The 23035-nt window shown below is 39.1% G+C and overlaps 1 protein-coding gene across 1 annotated transcript in view; it reads right to left on the minus strand.

Annotated features, from left to right (window-relative positions):
* Window positions 1-14787, minus strand: part of LOC130166269 (collagen alpha-1(XVII) chain-like) — a 23151-nt gene extending 8364 nt beyond the window's left edge. The window contains 32 exon segments of the mRNA XM_056371757.1: window positions 272-352; window positions 461-589; window positions 708-824; window positions 915-950; window positions 2382-2408; window positions 2550-2621; window positions 3055-3117; window positions 3616-3687; window positions 3926-3979; window positions 4074-4109; window positions 4284-4346; window positions 4432-4536; window positions 4623-4685; window positions 4789-4815; window positions 4923-4949; window positions 5031-5081; window positions 5183-5485; window positions 5559-5681; window positions 6213-6257; window positions 6345-6425; window positions 6587-6748; window positions 6848-6898; window positions 7062-7142; window positions 7248-7319; window positions 7795-7902; window positions 8441-8584; window positions 8695-8742; window positions 8854-8907; window positions 9796-9843; window positions 9983-10462; window positions 12001-12074; window positions 14673-14787. Of these exon segments, the coding sequence (XP_056227732.1) occupies window positions 272-352; window positions 461-589; window positions 708-824; window positions 915-950; window positions 2382-2408; window positions 2550-2621; window positions 3055-3117; window positions 3616-3687; window positions 3926-3979; window positions 4074-4109; window positions 4284-4346; window positions 4432-4536; window positions 4623-4685; window positions 4789-4815; window positions 4923-4949; window positions 5031-5081; window positions 5183-5485; window positions 5559-5681; window positions 6213-6257; window positions 6345-6425; window positions 6587-6748; window positions 6848-6898; window positions 7062-7142; window positions 7248-7319; window positions 7795-7902; window positions 8441-8584; window positions 8695-8742; window positions 8854-8907; window positions 9796-9843; window positions 9983-10462; window positions 12001-12064 (2887 nt within the window). The 5' untranslated portion in view covers window positions 12065-12074; window positions 14673-14787.
* Window positions 14788-23035: the final 8248 nt, after the last annotated feature.

Genomic DNA, 23035 nt, shown 5'->3' on the forward strand with positions numbered 1-23035 from the left:
GCATTTTTTTTAAAAAAATATCTAGCAGAATCTAAGGGTGCAGTTACACTTTAAATTATCCTGTATGCTGATGATGTATCTATCTATCTGTGTAATGCTAGATACTTGTTTACCTGGCTCTCCTGGAGGACCCCTGTGTCCTGGAGGACCTTGTTTAGTCTCACTTAAACAACAGTTAAAGCAGTATTTGAATAATCATTAGTTGAATTTAAGAACCTATCCCAGTCGTTTGGAAATACCATTGGTATCAAAGAAATGGCTTTCAACTTACCAGGAAGACCCTGAGAACCAGGTGCTCCAGGAGGACCTGGGGGTCCTGGTGGACCAGGCAGTCCTGTTACTGATGAAAATCCTGATAGAAATGAAAACATAGATGATATTATTACTGTATCACACAGCAGTATCCTGATACCACCAGATGGCATCAAAGTAAGTGTCAAAGAAACAAAGAGCTACTCACTATCAGTTTTGGAGGCACGGACAGTTTCTGAACTTGTGACACTGATGCCAGGCTCACCAGGTTTTCCTTGCTCTCCCTTCCCTCCCCTTTCTCCTTTTTCTCCCATCTCCCCTCGTGCTCCCTTAGGACCTAAATGATTGAGTCAATGTACCATCACAGAAAAAAACAATAACTTCAATATGTACCAACAAGCCTCATGTTCATAAAACATTTTTTGAGCCATCTAAGCTTCTTAGTGTTGACTTACCAGGTTGTCCTGGGACACCGGCAGGGCCAATGGGGCCAGACAAACCAGGGGAGCCAGCAGGGCCTGGACGCCCAGCGGGCCCTGGAGGTCCAGGGATGGCCACAGTGTCAGAGCCAACTAGAGGGAGGATACAAAGACCAGTTAGAGTGTACAATACTTAAAAACTAATACGTAGTACACTTTTCATGTTCTTGTCCTACTTCTTACTTGGAGCAATGACTTTACCAGGCAGACCGAGTTCACCTGAAAGGACAGCTTTAGATTAGATTGCATAATGAAGCTTAACATACAACAAACAGCATTAAATCTTTAGTATGTCCTTTACTCAAGAGTTTTAGTTTAAAATCAATCCCCTGATGCTATAAAGGCTTAATTAGAGTAAATATAAACATGACGTTTTTAGTTTTGGGTAACTTCTTACAAGAGAAATTTACCTCCATTTACATAAAAAGCATATATGTAGTGAGGCAGATGCATAGGAGCAGGATGAGTGGATCAGAAGTAACAATAGAAAAACATGCAATAAGCAATTTATTTGCAGCATTTCGGTTTTGCCAGATGAATATCTAGCCATCTAGCACTGAAACGTAGCAAATAAATTGTTTTTCAACTGTTACATACACACATTTAGAAGCAAAGTGTTTATTCAAGCTTTTTATTGGCCATTCCAGCAGTGGCTGTGGTGATGGCAGTGTCAGTCAGTTGCGGACATTCATTGTCCCCAGAGGATGAACTGTTATAACTTTGGCAATTATCTGACATTTCCTTTACCACCATCAACAGGTCACCATTTCAATTTGTCCAATACTTTGATTTATGACCAAAACCCTGCAAAGCTAGCGGCATTCCCATTAGCCTCAGCTGTAGTTTGTGTTTAGTGCTAATTAGCAAATGTTAACACACTAACAGGCAAAATTAGTTTGTTTTCATAGACAGTTGACCTTAGAAACACTGTGCCACAGCAGCCTTAAGGCCACCATACCATCCACATCTGTGTTTCCACGAGGGTGTGCAAGGGTTCACACGGACCACTATTCATTCAGCCCAGAATTTTGATTGTGCAGTCTGTACACATAGCAAGTGCACCAACTGCACATGTTCCAGATAACAAAATAACAAAAATGTTTTCAAAAAAATGCAAAGACAACCCACTGGAGCCCCTAATATCAACACATAGCAGCTGAACCCTAAAAAAAAGCAATAGCTGCTTTTTAAATTAGCATTCTACTGTCCAAGAAAACAAAGGAGAAATGTCTTAGCTGTGATTATGCATTAGCATATTCTTATATAATGCATATAATGTAGTATTTGTACAGATGTTGAACCATAACAAACTTCACCTCAGGTGTGCTAACTACCTATTGACTCGTCCTGCCCTTGTGGGAATCTATTTGAAGTCTAAAACCTTAGATGGCAAACTAAGTGGTAATGGAGATAAATGTGCTGAGGCTACGATTTCTTTTTATTGGCACTTTTTTGTTTTTGTGTCCAGAACCTTCCATGGCAGTATGTGGTATGTGATTTTTTTTTTTACTTTCAGGAGTAAGGAAAGGAGGCAATACATTTACCAACAGACTGGATTTCCAGCAGTATCCTTGGCAAGGGATTAGAAAACTATATACATATATTCTGTAAACCAAGTAAAGACATTTATTTTAGTATATGTTTTTATACCTTGGGGTCCTTGAAGCCCAGGGATGCCTTGAGAAAAAAAACAACATTGTTTTCATTTTAGTGCAATCTAATCTAAACCTGAAATTATTCAGGCAATATTTGATAAACAGAATTTATTACATTATGATTGATTATGAATGCTGCTATAATTGGACAGTGTTATGGTACCTGGAGGACCAAGATCTCCAGGAAGTCCAGGTGGTCCTCTCACACCAGGAAGTCCCATCGAACCTGTGTCACCTGCAATTTATACACAGAGACTCTAGTCCACAGGATGCAACAACACCAGTGATACATGTTCTGTTATCTTTCTCTGGCACCTGCAGAAAAATGTCATAATGCGTGATCCATAAAAAAAAATAGACAGTAAATAGACAGTCACATGTTTTGTTCCTCTGTGTTTTCCTCTCTGAAGCTTTCTTCGCCAAGTAATTTGATGTCACTGATTTGCCCTTATTACTGACAAATTCATCTGTCTTGTGGCTTGGTCACAGAATACATTTCTATCTAAAATAACCTTTTCATCAGTTACCCAAGCATGTTCCTCTTAGGGCACCATGAGAATAAAGGCAGTTGAGTGGTGATACAGAGTGGCACAGTTTATTCCTCCTCAGATTTTGACATCTTATTAGCAGAATTTCGTCTTACTAATACTGTGAAGATCTCTCCTCACCTGAAATTCCTTTAGATCCCTTGGGTCCAGCAGGGCCTTGTGGTCCAGGTTGTCCTTGTTCACCTTTAATCAAAAAAACAGGATACATCAAATACCCAAACCCAAACCTTTTTCCAAACTTAAACATTGTTGAGGGTTTGCAACTTACATTTTGATTAAATGAATGAATGTGCAGTTTTTTCTCTGTAGTTTTTATGATAGTGAGCAGCTAACCACTAGTTTGTAGTTTATATTTTATTGACACTAATAGCATCATGTAAAAGTTATCATGGCTTACAAACTTACAGGCCTTAAAAAGATTTAAATATATTAACATAACAATGATCATTTAAAACAATATTTGTCTTGCAGCTTTCAAAACTCGTGTGTGTTCAGGGGTCAATGAGCAGCATTAAGTTTAAGTACATGGTGTTTGAGTTCTGTGTTATTTCAACAGACCATTTGGAAAAGAAGTTTAGAGACTTTATCTTTACCACTTTTATATTGAGTGGCTGCTGTGATAGCAGCTGTGTTTTTATTATTCCTGCCGTGCAGGACTGATAAAACCGTGCTGAGACACACCTGTTGGTCCACGTGGTCCCCTCTCTCCCTGTTCTCCTTTGATTCCTGGCAGTCCAGAGGTTCCTCGGTCACCTGTATTTAGGACAATCAGGAGTGCCAAGAGGGCTATTAAACCTAAACTGATAAAGGCCATCGTTCTTCTTCTTCTATCATTACAAAAGTTAAATAATCAATCAGTGTTTTTGTCTCTTTTTTAAACATTTTCATTTGCTCGTACCACACTGTTTATGTTTTATATTTTGACAATTTTAGAAGACTGCTTATTCTAGTTTATATGAGGATCATCAAAATGAAAACACGATAAAGGTACCTTTTGCTCCTGGAGCTCCTGCTTCACCATGGAAACCTTTTACACCAGGAGCACCTGCAGACAAATGATAAACACATTTAATGCTGTCAATCAGTGCCAAACACCAAACAGACAAAATATTAAAATTCATGTGGAGTTCAGTATTTACCTGGGCTTCCTGAGGCACCGTGCTCTCCCATGGCACCTAAATCAAACAAGGAAAATTTAGAGGCCGTTTATTTTTGGTATTCATGGAATCTGTTAATCCATATTGCAGCCAGTTTACCATGTTCATTATTTAAAGTTAAAGTGATGTGTGTGTGTTCCTTAAAGCTTGATCTGCTCTGACCTGTATCTCCATCACGACCTTTGACCTTACCTTTCAGCCCCACAGGTCCAGTAGCACCGGCAGGACCGGGACGTCCTGGCTCACCTTGAGATCCTATCAAAGCCGAGTTTTATTATCAAAGGCTGAACAACAAATAACTTCCCATGGATTTAACTTGGGCGACAAAAACATTTTCTACCTTTGTCTCCTTTCTCTCCAAAACCATGTGGTCCAGTCTCTCCACGGGGACCCATCGGTCCCTCCCGGCCCCTCTGACCGGGTGGTCCCTCGGTACCTGGTTCACCTGGTCACAAAGGAGGAGAGACTTATTCCATTTTTTCTTTCTAAGTATCTCCACTCAACCTGAAAGAGCAATGAAACACACATCACCTGCACTTCCCTTTGGTCCCCTTAATCCATCTAATCCTGGGTGACCCATCTGCCCAGGAGGACCTGCAGAAATAAGACATATGAGAGGAGAAGGAACAGGCAGTGAGTTAGTCACTTCTGTGGAAAGGGAAAAGCATCAACACAATTGGCGATTTCTCAGTCTCACCTGGCGGGCCAGGGAAGCCGCTGTCACCTGCAAAACATCATTTTTAGTGGCTGGTTCCAGTTTATAGATTGATCAATTCTTACACCACACACTTCTGAGGTTTGATGTTCCTGAAATTATGATTAATACTTCACCTTTTTGTCCTAGTGACCCTGGATCGCCTGTAAAGAAACAGCCCGACTTATGATGGATATCAACAAAATGTCAATTTCCAAATCATTCTATGATTTGTGCAAATGTACCTTTAGGTCCTGGCTCTCCTCTCTCTCCTTTTAGAGAGTATGTAAGCGTTTCTGAAAGTAGAAAAAGAATTATAATTACATTCAAGTTTGTTTCACGGTGGGTTGGGTTGATTTGTGGTCTTAAATATCTGATCCCTGTGTTCAGTCTGTACCTCTTACAGCATCCGAGCGGAGTTCAGCTCTGATCAGCTGCTGAATGGTTCTCTGCAGGGCAACGCTGTCCAGTCCTGGTCCGCTCCCCGCGACTCCTCCTGGCCCAGCAGCCCCCAAGTTGATGGTGTTATCAGAACGGGTCAGGGTGGACCCAGAGGAACTCCTGTCGATGTACGCCGAATCCAGCGGGTCGATGATGTTGATGCCAGAGGAGCCTGACAAGCGACTGGACCTGGCTGAGGCGGTGCCAGCGATGGCTTCTAAAGCTTCCACACGTTTCTTGAGGTGTTTCAGTTCTTCACCTGTGAAACAAGAGAGAAGGTGAACACGTAGACATCACCTTCACTGACATCACTTAATTACTTGCTGTCTTACCCAAAGCAATGAGTCCAAAGAGCAGTCCAAGGAGGAGGAGCAGGCTGAGCAGGAGGCCCAGCAGCCACTTCCACCAGCTACAGCAGGACCAGAAGCTAAAGCCTGACTCATCTTTCTGGATCTCTGAGAAACAAAAAACAGTTCAGATGCAAGATCAGATCTTTCTTTTTTTCTTTCAAGACCATAAGAAAAATGGTCTGGAGGCATAGCAACAGCAGATTCACAAAACATCTCATTGATGTATGATGTACTAACTCGGCTTAAATTTAGTGTTGACAGTACATTTGTAGAATTTGTATTCATCAAGATATTTCTGAGATTTTCATTAAGTCTCTTATCGTCTCAGGTTTTTATTGTTCTTACATTTTCATTAGTTTAGACATTGGAAAATATGCTTATTTGCTAAATGAGGCGTCTGATACCATTCTCATGCCTGTGCATTAAATATGAAGCTACAGCCAAGAGCAGGTCAGCCTATCTTAGTATAAAGACTGGAAACAGGGGGAAACAGCAAGCCTTGCTGTGGTAAAACAAAATCAACGTCCATCTCTAATGATCACTAATTAAAATATTATATCTGGTTTGTTTCTAAATCTAATCTATGCAAAAACTTAAAAAAGACTAAAAGTAAAAATGGGGCAATGCAAATGGTACCTGCATACGTGGCTTTGTCTTTAGTGGCAACTTTCAGGGTTGAAGCTTTAAAGAAAAAAAACAACAATTAATTACATGCCAAACAAGAAATGTGTGATGGCTCTCAACACAATTTGGTGAGTATAAGTCTACATTTAGCATCTGTTCCTTCCTCCACTGTGCTGGTTGATAGCTTCCGTTTCTCTCTCTTCAGTGAGTCCTCAGAGTAGGTCACTACAAGACAGAGCAACTCAGTTATCAATAATCAGACACAGAAGCAGTTAACAAAAAAACCTCTTTCCGAATATTAAAGTGGCAGTAAGAATAGTAGCAGTAGAACCTATAGCAGTGTTAGCAGTACTGTAGTAGTAGTACTTAGTAGTATTTAGTATTACCTGACGTACTAGCAGGTGCAGCAGACATGAAGAGCTTCCCTGTGTCTTTGGTGGTGATCAGTCTCTCTGTCTCCTTCTTCACTGGCATATTCTCCTTCTCTATCAGCACAAACTTAAAGTCTTTGCCTGAAGCTTCGCCATTACTGGAGATACCGGGTCTCACTGTGACAAACAAACATCATGTCGTATCAAATATCACCTTTTCTCGGTAAAGAACAAAGACATTTTCATTTGCCCCGATTTGCTCATGTCCTGTTTCACCTGTGGTTGTGCTTAGTCCAGTGCCAGATAAATTTTTTTGTACACCATAAACTGTGAGGAGACAAAAACACAGCTTTGTGATTCTCATCTTACAGAATGACAATTTAATAGTTTAATAAAAGTTTAATATCAACAACACTCAAAAGCTCATAAGTGTAATAACTACCAAACTTTATTTATTGTCCTTCACATTTGCTGTGTATCGCTGCTTTACCTATTTGTGTGTGGGTTCCAGTGGGAGAGAGGACGGTGGGGCTGGTACTGACCAGATTATTCTGAACACCATACACTGGAACTGAGGCAGAGAGAAAAAAAAAAACAACATGGTTATATCTACTGTCAGCGCCGAGCTAAGGACCTGAAACCCCCGTGGGCTGTGACATGACGAGCTGAGGCTCACCTGTGCTGCTGACAGAGAGTCCGCTGTTCATAGAGGGAGAGCTGAGTGTCAGGTTGTTCTGAACACCCGGACCTGACAGAACACAGCACAGTGTTATTTGTCCATCTATCACAAGAAACTCAAAAACTTGTATTGAGTAGAGATACATTTCACACCGTTTCCAAACCACATTTGATGCCTTAATTATTGGACATCTCAGATGTGTCATGCGTCTCTAAATATATCCATATACATCCAGCAGGAACATACGTACTGTATTAGGAGTATATGATGTGGATTTTTTTATTTAACATTTAGCCTCAATGAGATTTTTTTTTTTTTTACCAAAATAAACAAAACCTTTAGATCTTGTTTAGTTTGATAGAAACACAGAAACACAGTGTTCCTTTGCCAAGATGTCTGACCCGGCAACAATCAACTGGTTACAGACAATAGTGCAATATATTAATTAACTATAATCTGCAATTATTTCAATTAATTCCTCAGGAGAAATAGACAAAAATCATTTACTGCTGGTATTAGTGATTGTCACGCATATCTAACTGACCTGACTGGTAAAGGTGGCTGGTGGTGGAGGTTGTGGACAGGTTGATGGGGTTGGTATTGTAACCGTAGCTACTGTTCACACCTCCAGACCAGACACTGCCATAGTGGTCTGAAAGAGATCAAACAAAAAAGGTAGACAGACACAGAAAAAATTAAAAACCAAGCACAAGTGAAATGCAAAAATAAATAAATAAATAAAATTTAAAAATCTGTCCATCATCTGAAAATGAAGTGAGCAGTCAGAAATAAACACAACATAAAAATCACACAATTAGCCCTGCATGTTCTGATCAATGCAAAGGACATAGATTGTTACTTCTGTTGTGGTGTAGAAGATCAAAATCAGTATCTGGAAACATAAACCACTCTCCTGATCAGAAATTGTGAACTAAAACTCAGACTTGCAGTGATGTCTGGCCCTAACAGGTCTTTTTCTTTAGTACCATTTTATTTCCTGTTGACCACTGAATGAACAGCTTCTCAGGAGCAAAGTCAATGGAGTAGAAGAAGAGGAGAGAACTTCTCATTGATCCTTTTCACTGATTCTCACAGCAACCCTCCAGTCAGGTTAGACTATCACAACCTTCTAGACCACAACTTAAATACCATCCTTTAACGTGACAGAAATGACAGCTGATTGGCTGAACCTGCGGTGGAGCTCTCAGACATGCTTCTGGTTTCCACACTGGCCTTCTTGGGGATGGGCAGCGTGTTGTTGGGGGACTGTTGAGTGGGGCTGGTGCTGTCGGAGTTTCCTCTCAGCAGACGCTTCACGTCATCCAGCTCCGTCCCTGTACGGCAGAGGGGACAGTGACCTTACCTCAAGGTTGGACTGGCTATATTTCATGATCACAGGCCGTGTACATGGACGTGATAGTGATGGATACATAGTTCTACTCACAACTCGCTGTAGGAGAAGCACTCTGAAGTCTGGCTCTGATCTCACTCTCTGAAAAAAGACATGGTAAGCTGATTATCTTATGATAGCAACCTCCAAAGTCAAGTTAAAACTTGTAATTATATTTTTGAAATTGTTTATGCACTATCCCTTTAAGTGTACCTCTGCTCTGAGTTCTCCCTCTGATGGCAGAACTTGAGATTGCACTTGATGTGCCTGCAAGAAAACAGTAAAAAACATTGTAAATTCATTCATGATACAAATACAGTTCAAATCATTTACACAGTCCAGAGTATAATCTGATATTCAAGAACACTGAGAAAAATTTGGGGTGGCATTGACTTAAAAAAAAGGCTAGGTAAAAATTTCCACACAGAAATTCTTTGTAATTTTTCCTCAGGAAATGCTCAAGTAAAGTTTACTTACTAATATGCTTTGTTAAACCAAGAATACCCAAGTAGATTTTACTGGCAGTTTTCATCTTTAGACACAAAATTTACTCCTTTGTAAGTAAATTTCACTCAGACTACCTTGGCATCCAATTACAAAACCCCTATAAAAATGCTTGTTATTTCAGGGTTATTTAATTAGCATTTCTTTTTTTAATATCCAGAAATTTAAATTAAGATTTCTTAAAAAGTCTAATTGAAAGACTTAGTCTGACTAAAACATTTTCAAATGGTTAAACTCAATGAAGTTTTTGAGAAACTTGCATGGAAACATTTATGCTAAATCTGTCGTCCCGGGCCGGGTCCTGTTGTTTAGGTGTGACTCCGAAAGGAAAAAGTGAGAACTCTCCTCTGACGTCACTCGTTGAGCGCGCACAAAGTTGCCAGGTTTACTCCCAAGTCCCAAGTACATTTTACTTTATTGTGTCGGGTTGTGCAGTCGATGCACAAGTTTAGTTAATATTACTTGGTGTGAATGATCAAATTTACATATGGAAATGAGGATACATAATTAGTAGGCAAAGACCAAGTGACAGATTAAATAGGAGGTGACATTTTAAAGTAAAAGCACTTAAATAATAAGTTATTGTAGAATTTAAAGAAATACTAATAATTACAAGATCAAAAAAAAAATGATTTTCAGTGTAACACTTACCATACTCCTTCCTGTTGTACTCTGGTGAAGAGCTTGTGCTTGAACTTTCTGAAACATGATGACACAACAAAGCTCATATTAGCCTTCAGTTTATCGTCTCCTTTCCAAATCTTCTAACAAAGTGCTGCTGGCACCGCAGACTACAAACTCTGTGGAAAAGATGAGACAGGTCTGGCCAGTAACTAACCATCAAAGACATCTGAGAGAGCTGCTGCCATGGTGGTCATGCTCTTCCTCTCTTTTGGTAGAGGTGAATAGGTGATCACAGAGGACGATCCTCTCTTTGTTTCCCCCGATCCACCTGAACTGTAGCTGGTCTTGGTCACTGTAGAAACTGTCACAGCACCTAGACCCCCGTCCCTTTTTCCCTCTCTGCCACCACTCGCAAAACTGGACGACATGCTGGAGGACCCCCCTCCAGCGGCCCTAAACCCTGCACTTGTACCAGAGCCCCCAGATGCTGCTGAACCCCCTCCACCTGAGCATACAGCTGAGGATGCTCCTGCACCAGTGATGCTGACGCCTCTGGCGCCCTTGTTCGCTCTGGATCTACCGGGGCTGGTGGCGTGAGAGCTGCTGGATGTGATCACAACTGAGCTGCTTGTGCCACCGGAGCCTCCTGATGCAGCTCTTCCACCTGACCCAGCTTCACTCAGAGAAAGATCACCTAGAGGGAAAAAAAAATAAGGGCGAAAATGATCCTTGTGTTTTTCATCTCATCTTTGAAAGCAAGATCCTATCAAGGCCCTCATCAAAAACTCTGCTGACACTACCCGCTGGGGCCAAGGATGGTTAATATCTAATTGCCTATAATTCTGTTCTAACTGCAAGACAGTGCTGTCAAAGTTAATGTTTGACCTATAACATCAGCACGCATTTCAACTTTTTTTGTTATTAAAAAAACATTCCTGAGGTGAGCCTCTGCTTGCCTGGCACTGTGCCTGAACACGCTCTATTACTCTTTTCCTTGAAATCCCCCCCGCTCTTAGATGACACTGAGTTATAACATGCACAGAAATCATAGTTGGCATTGCTGGAGCTGCCCAGGGTAATGATCTTTCCTGTCACATAAAAATGATAAGCTGCCATCTCACAGCTCAAAGGAACTCCAGCTCCTTCTAGTGGCAGACAACGACAATAGTATATCATTTGAATTCTTTGTCTACTGCAACATAGTTTAAAACTGCTACACAACGTTTTTTTTTTTGTGTTTGCCCTTTGGCCATTTGGGAGCAGCAGAGCAAGTTGTAAAGTTCTGTGGCCAGTTCTGACATATAGTATTATAAATTGTATAAAGTTGATATGGCTAATGTGAGCCAAACAAACAGCAGACACAGAGCAACATAGAGCTGGAAGAAACTGTAGAGCTGCGTGATAAATCTCACGCTGATTATGCATGATCCTGTTCAACACCTGCTGCTAAATTTCCCATAATTACTGTTATTAGCTTTCGTTATTACTTATATCAGTAGGAACAATACAGTTATCATTAACATATTTATATTACTGCTGTTACTGTCGCTGCTATCACTATTATTAATATTACTATCATCGCATGGTGGTCTTTTCCTCCCTCTCTCTCTCTCTCTCTCTCTCTCTATCTCTCCCCTCCCAACCCAACCGGTCGAGGAAGATGGCCGCCCACCCTGATCTTGGTTCTGCTCGAGGTTTCTGCCTCGTCAAAGGAAGTTTTTCCTCGTCACTGTCACCAAGTGCTTTCTCTTGGTGGAACTATTGCGTCTCTGTAGATAATATTATAAAGAGAAGATTTAGAGCTGCTCTAGTCAGTGGAGTAGTCACTGCTGATTATGTGACCTCTGGAAAAAAAAAAAATGTTCTTATACTGTTTTCTATTGACACTACTTTCTACCAGAGACATGTTCTTGATTATTCCATTCACTCCCATTGCAGTGGGATGACAATAGAAATGTCAGAGACAGATATATCAAAACCTGTGTTAAATTTTATTTATTTTTTATTTTTTCATGGAATTTAGGTGATCCAACTCTTGAAATGCTGTCATCAAGTTAATGGCATACACTACTGATACAGCATAATGTTTGACAGCTAACAACCACCATAAAGGTTGTTTAAATCATGCATGTCCAAAATACAAAAAAAAAAAAAAAAAAGAAATGCATTACTTTTTTCCAGCGTTCATTTAAGAACAGTCACAGTTACACACCCAAACCCTTGACATCTTACCTTTGCTACTTCCTCCACTTCCTGCACTACTCCGGACAGTCTTGGCTGTAGTCAGATTGTCCATCCAATGTTATCTGTGGCAAAAAAACAGCATACGCATAAAGACTTGAGTTAAAGACTGTGATACTGTGTGAAATATGAAGGACTGTGAAAAAAGTAGATTTTCATTACATTGAACAAGAACGTTATTATACCCCAAGGCAGTATCCGAGCATAGTTCTTTTGAGCAAGTCATATTTTTCTGTGGTCGTCTTTCTTTCCTTTGTGGCCTTGTCTCCTGTGGAAATCCAATATGCCTTTGATTTGAAAGCTTCACCTAAAGCTGTATAGAAAGGGCATACAGGAGCTCATTGTTCACTTGATAAATGTGGCTTTCCTTTTAACAAAATAGACCCAGAATAGAGAGGCAAATCACTACAGAAGCCCGACTGAAACACATCTGTGGTCTCAGTCATAGCTGCAGGAAATGATGTCAAATCTTTGTCCAGCTGCCATAAAGAACTGATCATTTGTTCCTGAAGGCAGTGGCAGGTATAGACTCAGTCTGAGTAAAAGCTGACAGACGATATTGTTTGATAATCTGAAAAAACACCCATATTTCTGAAATGAGATGATTTGGGCAAACTTCTTACACATGGGTTATTAGCTCCTTTTTTTTCTTTTAAAGCCACTATCTGTAATATATCTATGTGATTATAGCATTTTTACAGTTACTGTGATATTGTATAATTTTGTTTGTGTGGATGGTTGGGGGGTGGGAGTGTGCACAGCTGTCTACTAGAGCGTCATTTATCATATTACCACTAGGGGGTGTCAGGTTTCCAAATTCTACACATGGTAGCTTTAAAAAAAACAAAAAAAACCATCACATCACATCATTGTTTTTCTGCTGAAACAGAAAGACCACAGCTGTTGAGAGGATTCAGCAGGTAGGCACATTCATTGAGAATATGATAGACTTTCCACGCTAAAACAAGCTGCCTTTAACTACAAAAAGTCCTTAAGCAATACGTGAGTTTAAAACACTCACAGTTGTAAAATGTCCTATTCAAAATACCAGGCTAAAGTAATGTGCTGATTACATGTCGACACACCTCCTCTTGAATTCATAAGCAACAAAAGGCAATGTCTGTTAGTTCAATCTACTCTGGGGTTTTGCTTCTACAGCCTTATTTGCTCTGATATGACCGTAGTCATGTGGTGACTTATGTTTTTCTAATGTTAGAAAACTGTGACATTTTTTTTTTTTGGGGCTTTTTTTATGCCTTTAATGGACAGCACAGTGGAGAGTGACAGGAAACGGGGAGGCAGAGAGAGTGAGGGGGAATGACATGCAGTGAAAGGCCGTCCGATGCGGGATTCGAACCGGTGCCGACTGCAGCGAGGACTGTAGCCTCTACACATGGGGCGCCTGCTTAGACCACTACGCTACACGACGCCCCAAACTGTGACATTTTGACTTACATTGCATTTTAGCATTTAGGGAATATCTCTAGCAGCAATCAAGGGAGGCAGTCAGGTGAAGTTGTATAAAGAGCGGAACATTAGGAGGAGGCTGGGGTGGGCGGATGGGTTGGCAACAGGAGAAGAGACTGCTGTTTTTTTTCAAACTGCTATTTAAGTATAACCTAATTATCTACAGTGTATGAGTTTAATTACATTTTTTGACCCTGGGGCATAAGCAACCTTCTCAAACCCCAGACACTCAAAGATGCATGGTCATAACGCAAAATATAGGCATCTGCAATATTACCCACAAACCTTACCACCCGCAAAACACCCATCCAGCCCGCACCCACATGAAGGTAGGAGTAAAACAATGAAAAAAAAGAGAAGAAATATATCGTAGAGATGGATATAGTAACAGGTAGAGCCCACAGTAACACAACACAGATTCATTGCCTGAAACTCTTAAATTCACAATTAACACACGTTTCTCAACCATGTCAGGCAGCAAACATCTAATCTACAATGAGCAGACAGAAGCTATTGGTCCCTGTTTACATTATTATTTACATATATGATATTTATTTTTGCTACTCTAGTGCAAGTGCAGTAATGGTCTTTCATGGTGCTAACTACGCTGTCTGCACAGTTAAAGACACCTCACCCACCACCCAATACCCTTAAGTACAAGTACAATTCGTTCAAGTGCAGTTGTTGTATTTAATCATGTATTGTATGTAACAGTCCTGTCCCCTCACTATTGTTATTGCACAATACGTGTAAATACACATGTAGCTTTTTTTCATGTTTTAAATGATCGTGATGCACAGTATCTTTTTTTAAGAACTTGTGACTTTAATTAATTGATTATGCATCTATTCTTGTACTTTCTCGTGTGATCAATTAAGTTTATCCTGACTTATCAAGACCTCAGAGTTAAAAACTGTCGGACACTACATGTGAACAGATAAGAAAATGCAAACTATTGCACTGTAATTACAGGCTACTTCTGGTATCATAGTTTTTAGTGTTAGTTATGACTATTCCGCAGCTACTGTGGTTTATATTATCATTTTAAAGTAGGAGCCAGGTGTTTGAATCTCACCACATGCACAGGTGAACTTGCAACAACCAGAAACCCTGTAATCCCACTCCATTTCCAAATGCTTTACAAGTATGAGTTTAGTAATTTCAGACATTTCCACCTCGAAAAAGTTTTAATTTACCTCTTAGATCATTTGTGCAAAAATAATCCCAACCACTCCTTGTACCATCATCAGAAGAAATGCTTCAGATTAATAAATCCCATTCACCACTTTGCAGTGCATGACGTCCAGGTGCTGAAGGAATATGCTTTGCAGTGCCAGGGTCTTACATGTGCCTGCAGAGTTTATGTATTAGCTTTGTCTGACTCATAGCTTCAGTCGACAAGTTCCAACAGAGCCAGTGAAGGAAAAATAGCCCAGGGCTCAGTGAATGAAAGAGTAAAACACTGGTAGGAAGATAGTAAAAGTGATTGAACAATGTGTTACACTACTGATTTACTTATTACATTTATTTGTCTCTGTGATTACAGATTTGTTTGAGGTGTGGAGACTAAAATAGATGAACATGCCATGCGAGTCATAAATAGCAAAAGAATGTGACCTTGAATCTCAAAGGCCTGAAAAATTTGTGAAAAATGAGTGAAAAAGAAAGAAGAGAAAACATTCCCCCTGAAGCACAGACAGGAAACTGGTTCAGTCTTCTGGCAGTTTTCTGAAGAGGTGTTGCTGAGCTGTCAGTTGTGAGGATCACGAGCTGTAGATTTCTTTATCCATTTATTTTTGTTTTTAATGAGACAGACATGAGCAGACTAATTACTTGTACAAAAAAAAAAATTATGAATGTAAGTTTCATAAATATGAGGCTTCTTTATGGAAGGCCCAAGCATTTAGTGTGAGAAGTGTATGTTATGTTTTTGTTTCGATCACATTCTTTGAGCTTTACAGTTGCAGTGAAGCTCACTGTGCTTAGTGCTGCACTCTCACTGCACCTTATCAGATTTGTATTTCAATACAGCTGAAAAACACATTCTTCACAAAAGAGGCTGAATTAAAAGAAAATGCGTATTGCATTTACTTACAGTATACTATAGGGGTTTTACATATAGATTATTAGACATCTAAACAGAGAGGAAACAGAGAAAACAGAAACACACCACACAGAGGAGACTAAAATTTAACTTAACACCTAAAGGTCCCATATTTTACACTTCCCCTGTGTTTTATTTGAAGTGTTGATCCATAAGAAGATATATTTGTGGTTTTAAGAACTAATAACCATCTCAGTGTAGTTTTACATCTTCTCTCTTAGGCTTCTCTCTGGAGCTTTAGCAACAACAGGTCAGTGAGCCAATCAGAAGAGAGGAGCCTCTCTTCTGATTGGTTGACTATTTTCTGGCTAATTGAATTAGAAGGATATAGCAGATTTAAGGTAAACACTCAGGGAAACCAAATCCTGCACAGTTGGATGGTGGGTCCAGGTGGGTGGGGCTTGACACATGGCCGTGATTTCTTTGTTGTGACATCACAAAATTACTGAAGTCCTGACAGCTGGTTTTGAGGCTCAGTTTCTGAATACAGGCTGTGAGCATTTCTCTGTGGACTGAGCGCTTTGATACTTTCACAGTATTAATATAGAAGCTAGAGCTGCTTTATAATCAAAAAAGACTAAATCTGATGTTATACAATATGTGACTTTTAAGACAATGCACAGCTGAAGCTGTTGGGAATGTCGTTATCCTTAGGGGATAAATAAAATATCTATCTATCTATCTATCTATCTATCTATCTATCTATCTATCTATCTATCTATCTATCTATCTATCTATCTATCTATCTATCTATCTATCTATCTATCTATCTATCTATCTATCTATCTATCTATCTATCTATTCATTCTGAGGGGGATGTCAAATTTTACATCAATCCATATATTGTGAGATATTTCTCAGTATAAGTGAAAACTTTCAACAAAGTCATTGGATTCAATTCTCTGGGCTCTGGGCATTATAACTGTCTGTGCAAAATTTCATAGTAATGAAGGTAATATTCTAGGTATATTTCAGTCTGAACCAAGGTGTGATGGACCGACTGACACCGACTCACACCAACCGACAGATGAGCATTGCCTTCTATGCTGATTGAACTAGTACGACTAAAAACATTGATGAGGTGCATCATTTCATTGCAGACAAGGAGTTGGAAGTGGATTTTATGCTATGGGGCTGGAACAATGGTCACTGGAGAAGATAACCAGTGACATGCATCGCCCTCAAGTAGCATTAATTGATTTTTTCCGTTTGTTTTGTTTTGTTTTTTTGGCCAGTTGGGGGCAATGGAACAAGCTGACAACACCATGGGACATCATCAGCTCTGTTGCTTGAACAAGTCTGAAACACTCTTAAATGAAACTTATGAGGAATGAATTGTTCAGTGACAGAGACAGTTCTAACATAACAAAACATCTGTTGATTTAACAACAATCAAATAATATCATCTTTATTCTCTCTTACAGCAACGCTCCCATCTCTTACACTGATTTATTTGACCTTCAACTTCAAACTAGCAAGGTATAGGCTTTGTTTTGATCTTGGCTATAGGCTGAGATAGTTAAGATGTCACTTCACCACCCCTGGCGTAAAATATTTATGACTCTCTGGCCTTATTAAGTCAAACTGCTGCAAAGACATATAGTTCAGGGAGAAATGTATGAGTGGTATTTAAAACTCTGCACCCAGCAGCTAAATGCTATTAGTCAGGTATGCTTCAGTGCTGGCAAGTATGGATCTTCACCTACACACCTCAGGGCCTCAAGGAGTTTGGGGGTTAAACATATTATATATACATATAATATGTTATATATATATATATAAAGATTTCAGCACCATTTCATGCTACTTTTATAATCTGAGGAGTTCATCAAAAGGCTGAGGTTAGACTGTTGTTAGTCACTTCTACATGGTCATAAAGACTCCAAACAGCCACACATTATTTTTCTATGACCCAAATCTTCAGCCTCTTGTACAGGCAACCTGCCAGCCACAGGTGTTTCATAGCATCTGTTCATCTTAAACATATTTTGCATGACACAGTTTTAGAGAAGATTTTGTGTGACTCATCATTAGCAGCGCTATAAATCCACCCACACGAGTTACAGTGGTTGGTCATATCCCAAGGTCATGCAGATGTCTCAAAAATGACCTTTTTCAGAACAGAAGCTCGTTCTACAAATATTCTAATACTCTGAAAAGACCTAAACCAACACTGAATGATTCTACTAACACGTACCGCCTGTGTTGCCAAAGGCTGACTTAATTATACTGTTGTGAAAAAAAAACATCAGTGAGCCACACTATTATGGATAAAATGCTCTTTAATTACCACGAACATGGGTGTTGTATTTTTTTCAGTCCTGCAAACAATGTCCTGCTGCTGGAGGCACTCACTATGTTTTTGTTTGGCCCACATTCTTTGAGCTTTGCAGTTTCAGTGATGCACGCTGCACTTGGCGCTGCACTCCCACTGCAAGCAGATTTGTCTCAGTGGAGCTGAAAAACACATTCTTTACAGCGTCATATGTGCACATTTCCAGAGGCTGAACTAAAAAAAAAATATTTACTTACCAACGTGAGCATGGTGTGCTCAGTGTAACTTTACCTCTAAGTGCCATTTTATTTTTTTACTCTCCTCCATTCTGGTAAACTGAAGACCATAGCTGAAGACCATAGCTATGGATGGACCCCCCCCAATGGAGGAGCACCTGTTGACCCAAGTCAGACGGTGGATCATCTGCTTTGCAGGTAAGACATCTTCTAATTTAATGCCAAATTGATTCATTAATCCCCAAAAAGGTGGTTTCAGAACCAAATTAGCAATAAATTGATGTAACTTGTTGAATATAAAGATAAAACATTTTTAGAAGGCCAGTTATGGCAACATCCTCAAATACCCCCTATCACAAGATGATGGTTTGTGGGTATTTCTTCACAATCAAGGTATTCCTGAAAAGAATAGGCTATTCATTTTTTAAAAATCTTTCAAAAGCCTAAACTACATTGTTTTACATTTCACTGAATCCAAGTAGATATATATATACTGTATATATGACTTAAGAAAACCAATGTGTCTTCATGTATTTTCTTTTTTTTTTGTTTTCATTACAGTTTGACAGCTCAGTAGTTGGAGAAATAGATGATGCCACTATGGCTGCTTACATTCCAGCGAATGGTGATAGGATTGCTACAAGGTGTTTCTGCATGGATGAACAGAGAAAAGCTGAAGATGATGTAAAAAGACAGTCCTAAAACGAATAAGAAAGAAACAGTACGTAAGGGCATTGGATGAAACAGGCCTCCAGAAGATGTTGAGATTTGTGACAGGGTCTGATGTCATCTGCGTTAAAGAAATTGGAATCATAATCATCCCATTAGCAGGGCTAGAAAGGCGGCCAGTTGCACATACTTGTGGCCAAACGTTGGAGCTAACAGCAGCGACAGCTATCCTGAGCTCCGAGCTGAAATTGAGACTGACCAGCACCTTCTGTGTGATGGACATGTCATAACAGTGCCTCACTCACTCACATGTACACAGTTTTCCCTTCCTTGTTTACTTTTGCCTAGTTGTATTCTTATCAGTGTTGGCTGTATAGCTTTGGATAATGTCTGAATGTGAAACAGAGCACATGAGGAGAATATACCATTTAGCTCAGGAAGTGTATTATAAGCTCAGGATATTTTTGTTTTTCAGGATTTTCATTTTCTTTATATCATGAAAGTCATCACCAGAGTTTGACTGTCTGTGACAACTTGCAAACTGGTTGATGAACATTCTATTCATTGACCTGCAGGAACACAAAAAACAAATATGCAAATGTGCAAAACTGTTTGCTGCTATGGAGTATGTTTTTGGACCTGAATATACAAGCTTAGTGCAGTTTTATAAACAATGAAAAAGTCATGCTTTAACATGTAAAAAAGGGGCATTGTTATCCTTTAAATATGTTTTATAATGTTAGCAGTTAGCAGAAGTCATTTGTGTACTTTGTTGTTACAGTCCCCAAGATTTTACACTGAAGTGGAGTCAAGCCACTACCCACTGCCACAAATGGTAGTTGGCTATTTACTGTAATAATTGATATTTTCTAACAGAGCACTGATGCATATGCAGCTACAAGACTGTCCATAATTTGTCCATAACGATTAATGAACAGAGGAGATAATATGAAGCTCAGGGGGAGATGTCAATTATTAAAGCATTCACTGTTCACCTGTTCACCTGTTCACCTGTTCACCTCTGTTAACCACTTACACTGAAATTCACAGTCCACCTTTAGAAAACTATAAGTGTGTTGTTATTTTGGCTTTGAGTGTGTGCTCACATTGAGTCATCTGTAGATGTGGGAGGATGAAGACTGTTTCTGCCAAGGCAAAGCAACAAATGTCACACACAGTTTTATCACAGGGTCCTCTCTGAAGACATTCCTCCCTGCATGTCTGAACCTTTGTTGGGATACCTCTTCAAGGTACTCCGTGGCACCAAATAGCTGGGGTAGGGTGTAAATCATCACTGAACATCCACCTAGAGACACAACATTTCTGTAAGGGCGAATTCTGTGAGGGTTCCACAGGTGAACAACGTCCTGCAGTTCTCTCTAATGAAAAAGACTGGAAAAGTGAGAAATGGTTGCAAGAAAACCTGCAGACAAAATAAAAGCTTATGGTCCTTGTATGGTCATATAGGGCAGGGGTTCTCAAACATTTTCATTTGCGCATACCCTCAAAAGGATGCATGTTAATTCCTATTTGAAAAGAATACATCCCAGACTGATCACAGGCCAAACAATAACTGTCTCCAGTGGTGGAAAGTAGATTTACTCAAGTACTACACATCTGGGGTACTTGTAACTTACTTGAGTATGCCCATTTATTTTGTGCAACTTTATACAACTCCACTACATATTAGAGAGTGAAAACTACTCTCCAAATTTTGTGATTATCAATTTGATTTCTTTTTTCCTGATAAAATGAAGGATAAGTATATGTCTGAGCATTCGTAGTAAAAATGAATTCAACCATAAACATTAGTAGTAAAATGCAACATACATACTAATGCAGCAATATTAATCCAAAATGAATTAAAAAAAAACACAATAGTAAAATGCTGACAAGGTCCATTGTAATTGAACTGCATGTCACAGCATTATGGCACAGGGCACGATGGACATCATAAAATAACATTGCACAGCTTTGAGTTATACATTTCTAAAGCAAAAAACTTATACATTTCTCACCTCTATTATTTCAAGACAGCTGAACTGTACCAAACATTTGTCTAGAAAGCCACCAGAGAAATAAACACAACCTTTTAAATCTTGAAAATTGTTGATCCGGAACTAGGCATGCTGTCTCCTCAAAAATCCCCAGTGCGCTCCTCTGGTTATGATTGTTTGAGCCAAACACGCCTCAGTTGCACTCCAGTACTTTCAACAATTGCCTGATTGTCTCTAGAGTCACCAGCCAGCCTCTATGCATTTCAGATGCATCATCTCAGAAGAATCATCATGGCCATACTTAAGCAGTTATTAATCACCAAACCAAAGCTGACATTCCAGTACCCATGAATAGTGGAGTATTTCATTTTTTTGGTTTATGTGTGACCTGTGAACAAGTAGGCACCTCTTACAATAAACTGGCATGTGTCATTTTTGTATTGTATTTTGTTATAATTTAGTATCACATCTGCAAACACATGTCCTTGCGAAGCTACACTTTCAAAGTAGCTTTCCCAACACTGTGTATATATACTATGTGTACTTAGGTATTTTCATGTGTATACGATATATACATGCGTATGTATGTTTATTATTGGATATAATGTAACTGACTTTTAAAATGAAAACATCTCTAAAAAAAAGACTAAAAAAGTGGCTTTGTGATATAAACGATACAAACGAACAATAAAAGTACTTGTATTATATTTGTAATTTCTTGACAATAAAAATATTATATTTTCTAAATCAATCTTGGCCACGCCCCGGAAGATGTATTTTTCTTTTGTACTTCCGCGGTAGCTGTCATGGCGGCGCCCTGAACGCTCGAGCTTCAGAGGTTCAAGTATCTATAAAGCAACATAAAAACCAAGCCGGGTATCAGAGCAGGCTGCAGTCATGGCGCTCAATGACCTGCCGAAGTGGAATAAGAGAGCGGCAGCAGTGTATGCCTTTGGCATCTGGACCATGATAGGTTCCTACGCATATTTCAAATACACAGGTCGTTATGAGGACAAGCCAGGTAAGATTCAATGTGAAGCAGCAGTCAGCGTTATAATATCTCTAGTTCCTGTAAATAACTGTTGCCTAATTTGTGACGTATCTGCCTGTTCAAGGAACAATTAAGTAACTCAACTGCTGTGTTGAGTGCTGTGTTATACATATATGTGTGTGTGTCCAAAAAATGGGCTAATAGTGCTGTGTACAGTGATGAAAAGTGACTAAATACAAATTGAGATTCACTTTTACTGTCATTATACCCACTACCAGTGCAACAAAATACAGTTTAGCATCTACCAGCAAGAAACTGCATATTAATATATATGCTAAGCTGAATGAAGAATAAACAGTAAACCAATGGGGTAATATGTCCAAAATGAACCAAACAATCATAATAGAAAATATACGGTACAGAATATGCGTATAGTGTGGTCATGTCCAATAAATAATACAGTTTAATGAGTCTGATTGTGTAATATACAGTATAAATGACAAGTAGCCTATGTGATATAAACACTATAAAAAAAAAGCTTTATATACAGTTGGGTGTAGGGATGGGAACTGATAAAGAGTTTATTGATACCATTGACATTATCTATTTTGCTTATTGGTCCAATTCTCTATAGACTCCCTTAAAAATTCCTGATAGAAATGTCTGTGTGGACAGTAATAACCACAGTTACTATACTAACAGTAGACATTTACTCTCAATAATGGACATGGTGATCAGATGGGAAGGAGTGGCACTTATGCATCCCTTGATTTAAGCCCATGTTGGTTAGAAAGATGTTTCAGCATATTGCTGTTGTTTCTATCCTTACTTGAAATGACCATTTTACATATATTACAAGTAGTACTGTTGTCATCATTCTTCAAGGAATAAAAAAGGTGATGGACTGTTTCTTCTTCTCCACCATGACTCCTTGTTGCAAGTTTCCAGCAGAGTAGATGCACAGATTTGACATCATAATTTTGCAATGCACAACAGTCAGAAAAACATGCTGGCATCAATAAAAGGAATTGAGTTTGCAAGTTAAGATTTTAAGAACATACAATGAACCTATGAAATGCCACACATTGTTATGTAGCACAGATAAAGGTTTATAGTATATTTTAATATAAAAAAGTCCAAATTAGCTCTAAATTGATAAGATAAAAAAAATAAAATGATGCATACATGATAATGTGTTGGTAATAAAAATGATCCAATCCAATATAATAGCTGATTATGATAATAAACACTTTTACTGGGGACACTGTATTGCTGACAATACTTTAA

The sequence above is a fragment of the Seriola aureovittata genome, chromosome 3, assembly GCF_021018895.1.
Source record: "Seriola aureovittata isolate HTS-2021-v1 ecotype China chromosome 3, ASM2101889v1, whole genome shotgun sequence".
NCBI lineage: Eukaryota > Metazoa > Chordata > Actinopteri > Carangiformes > Carangidae > Seriola > Seriola aureovittata.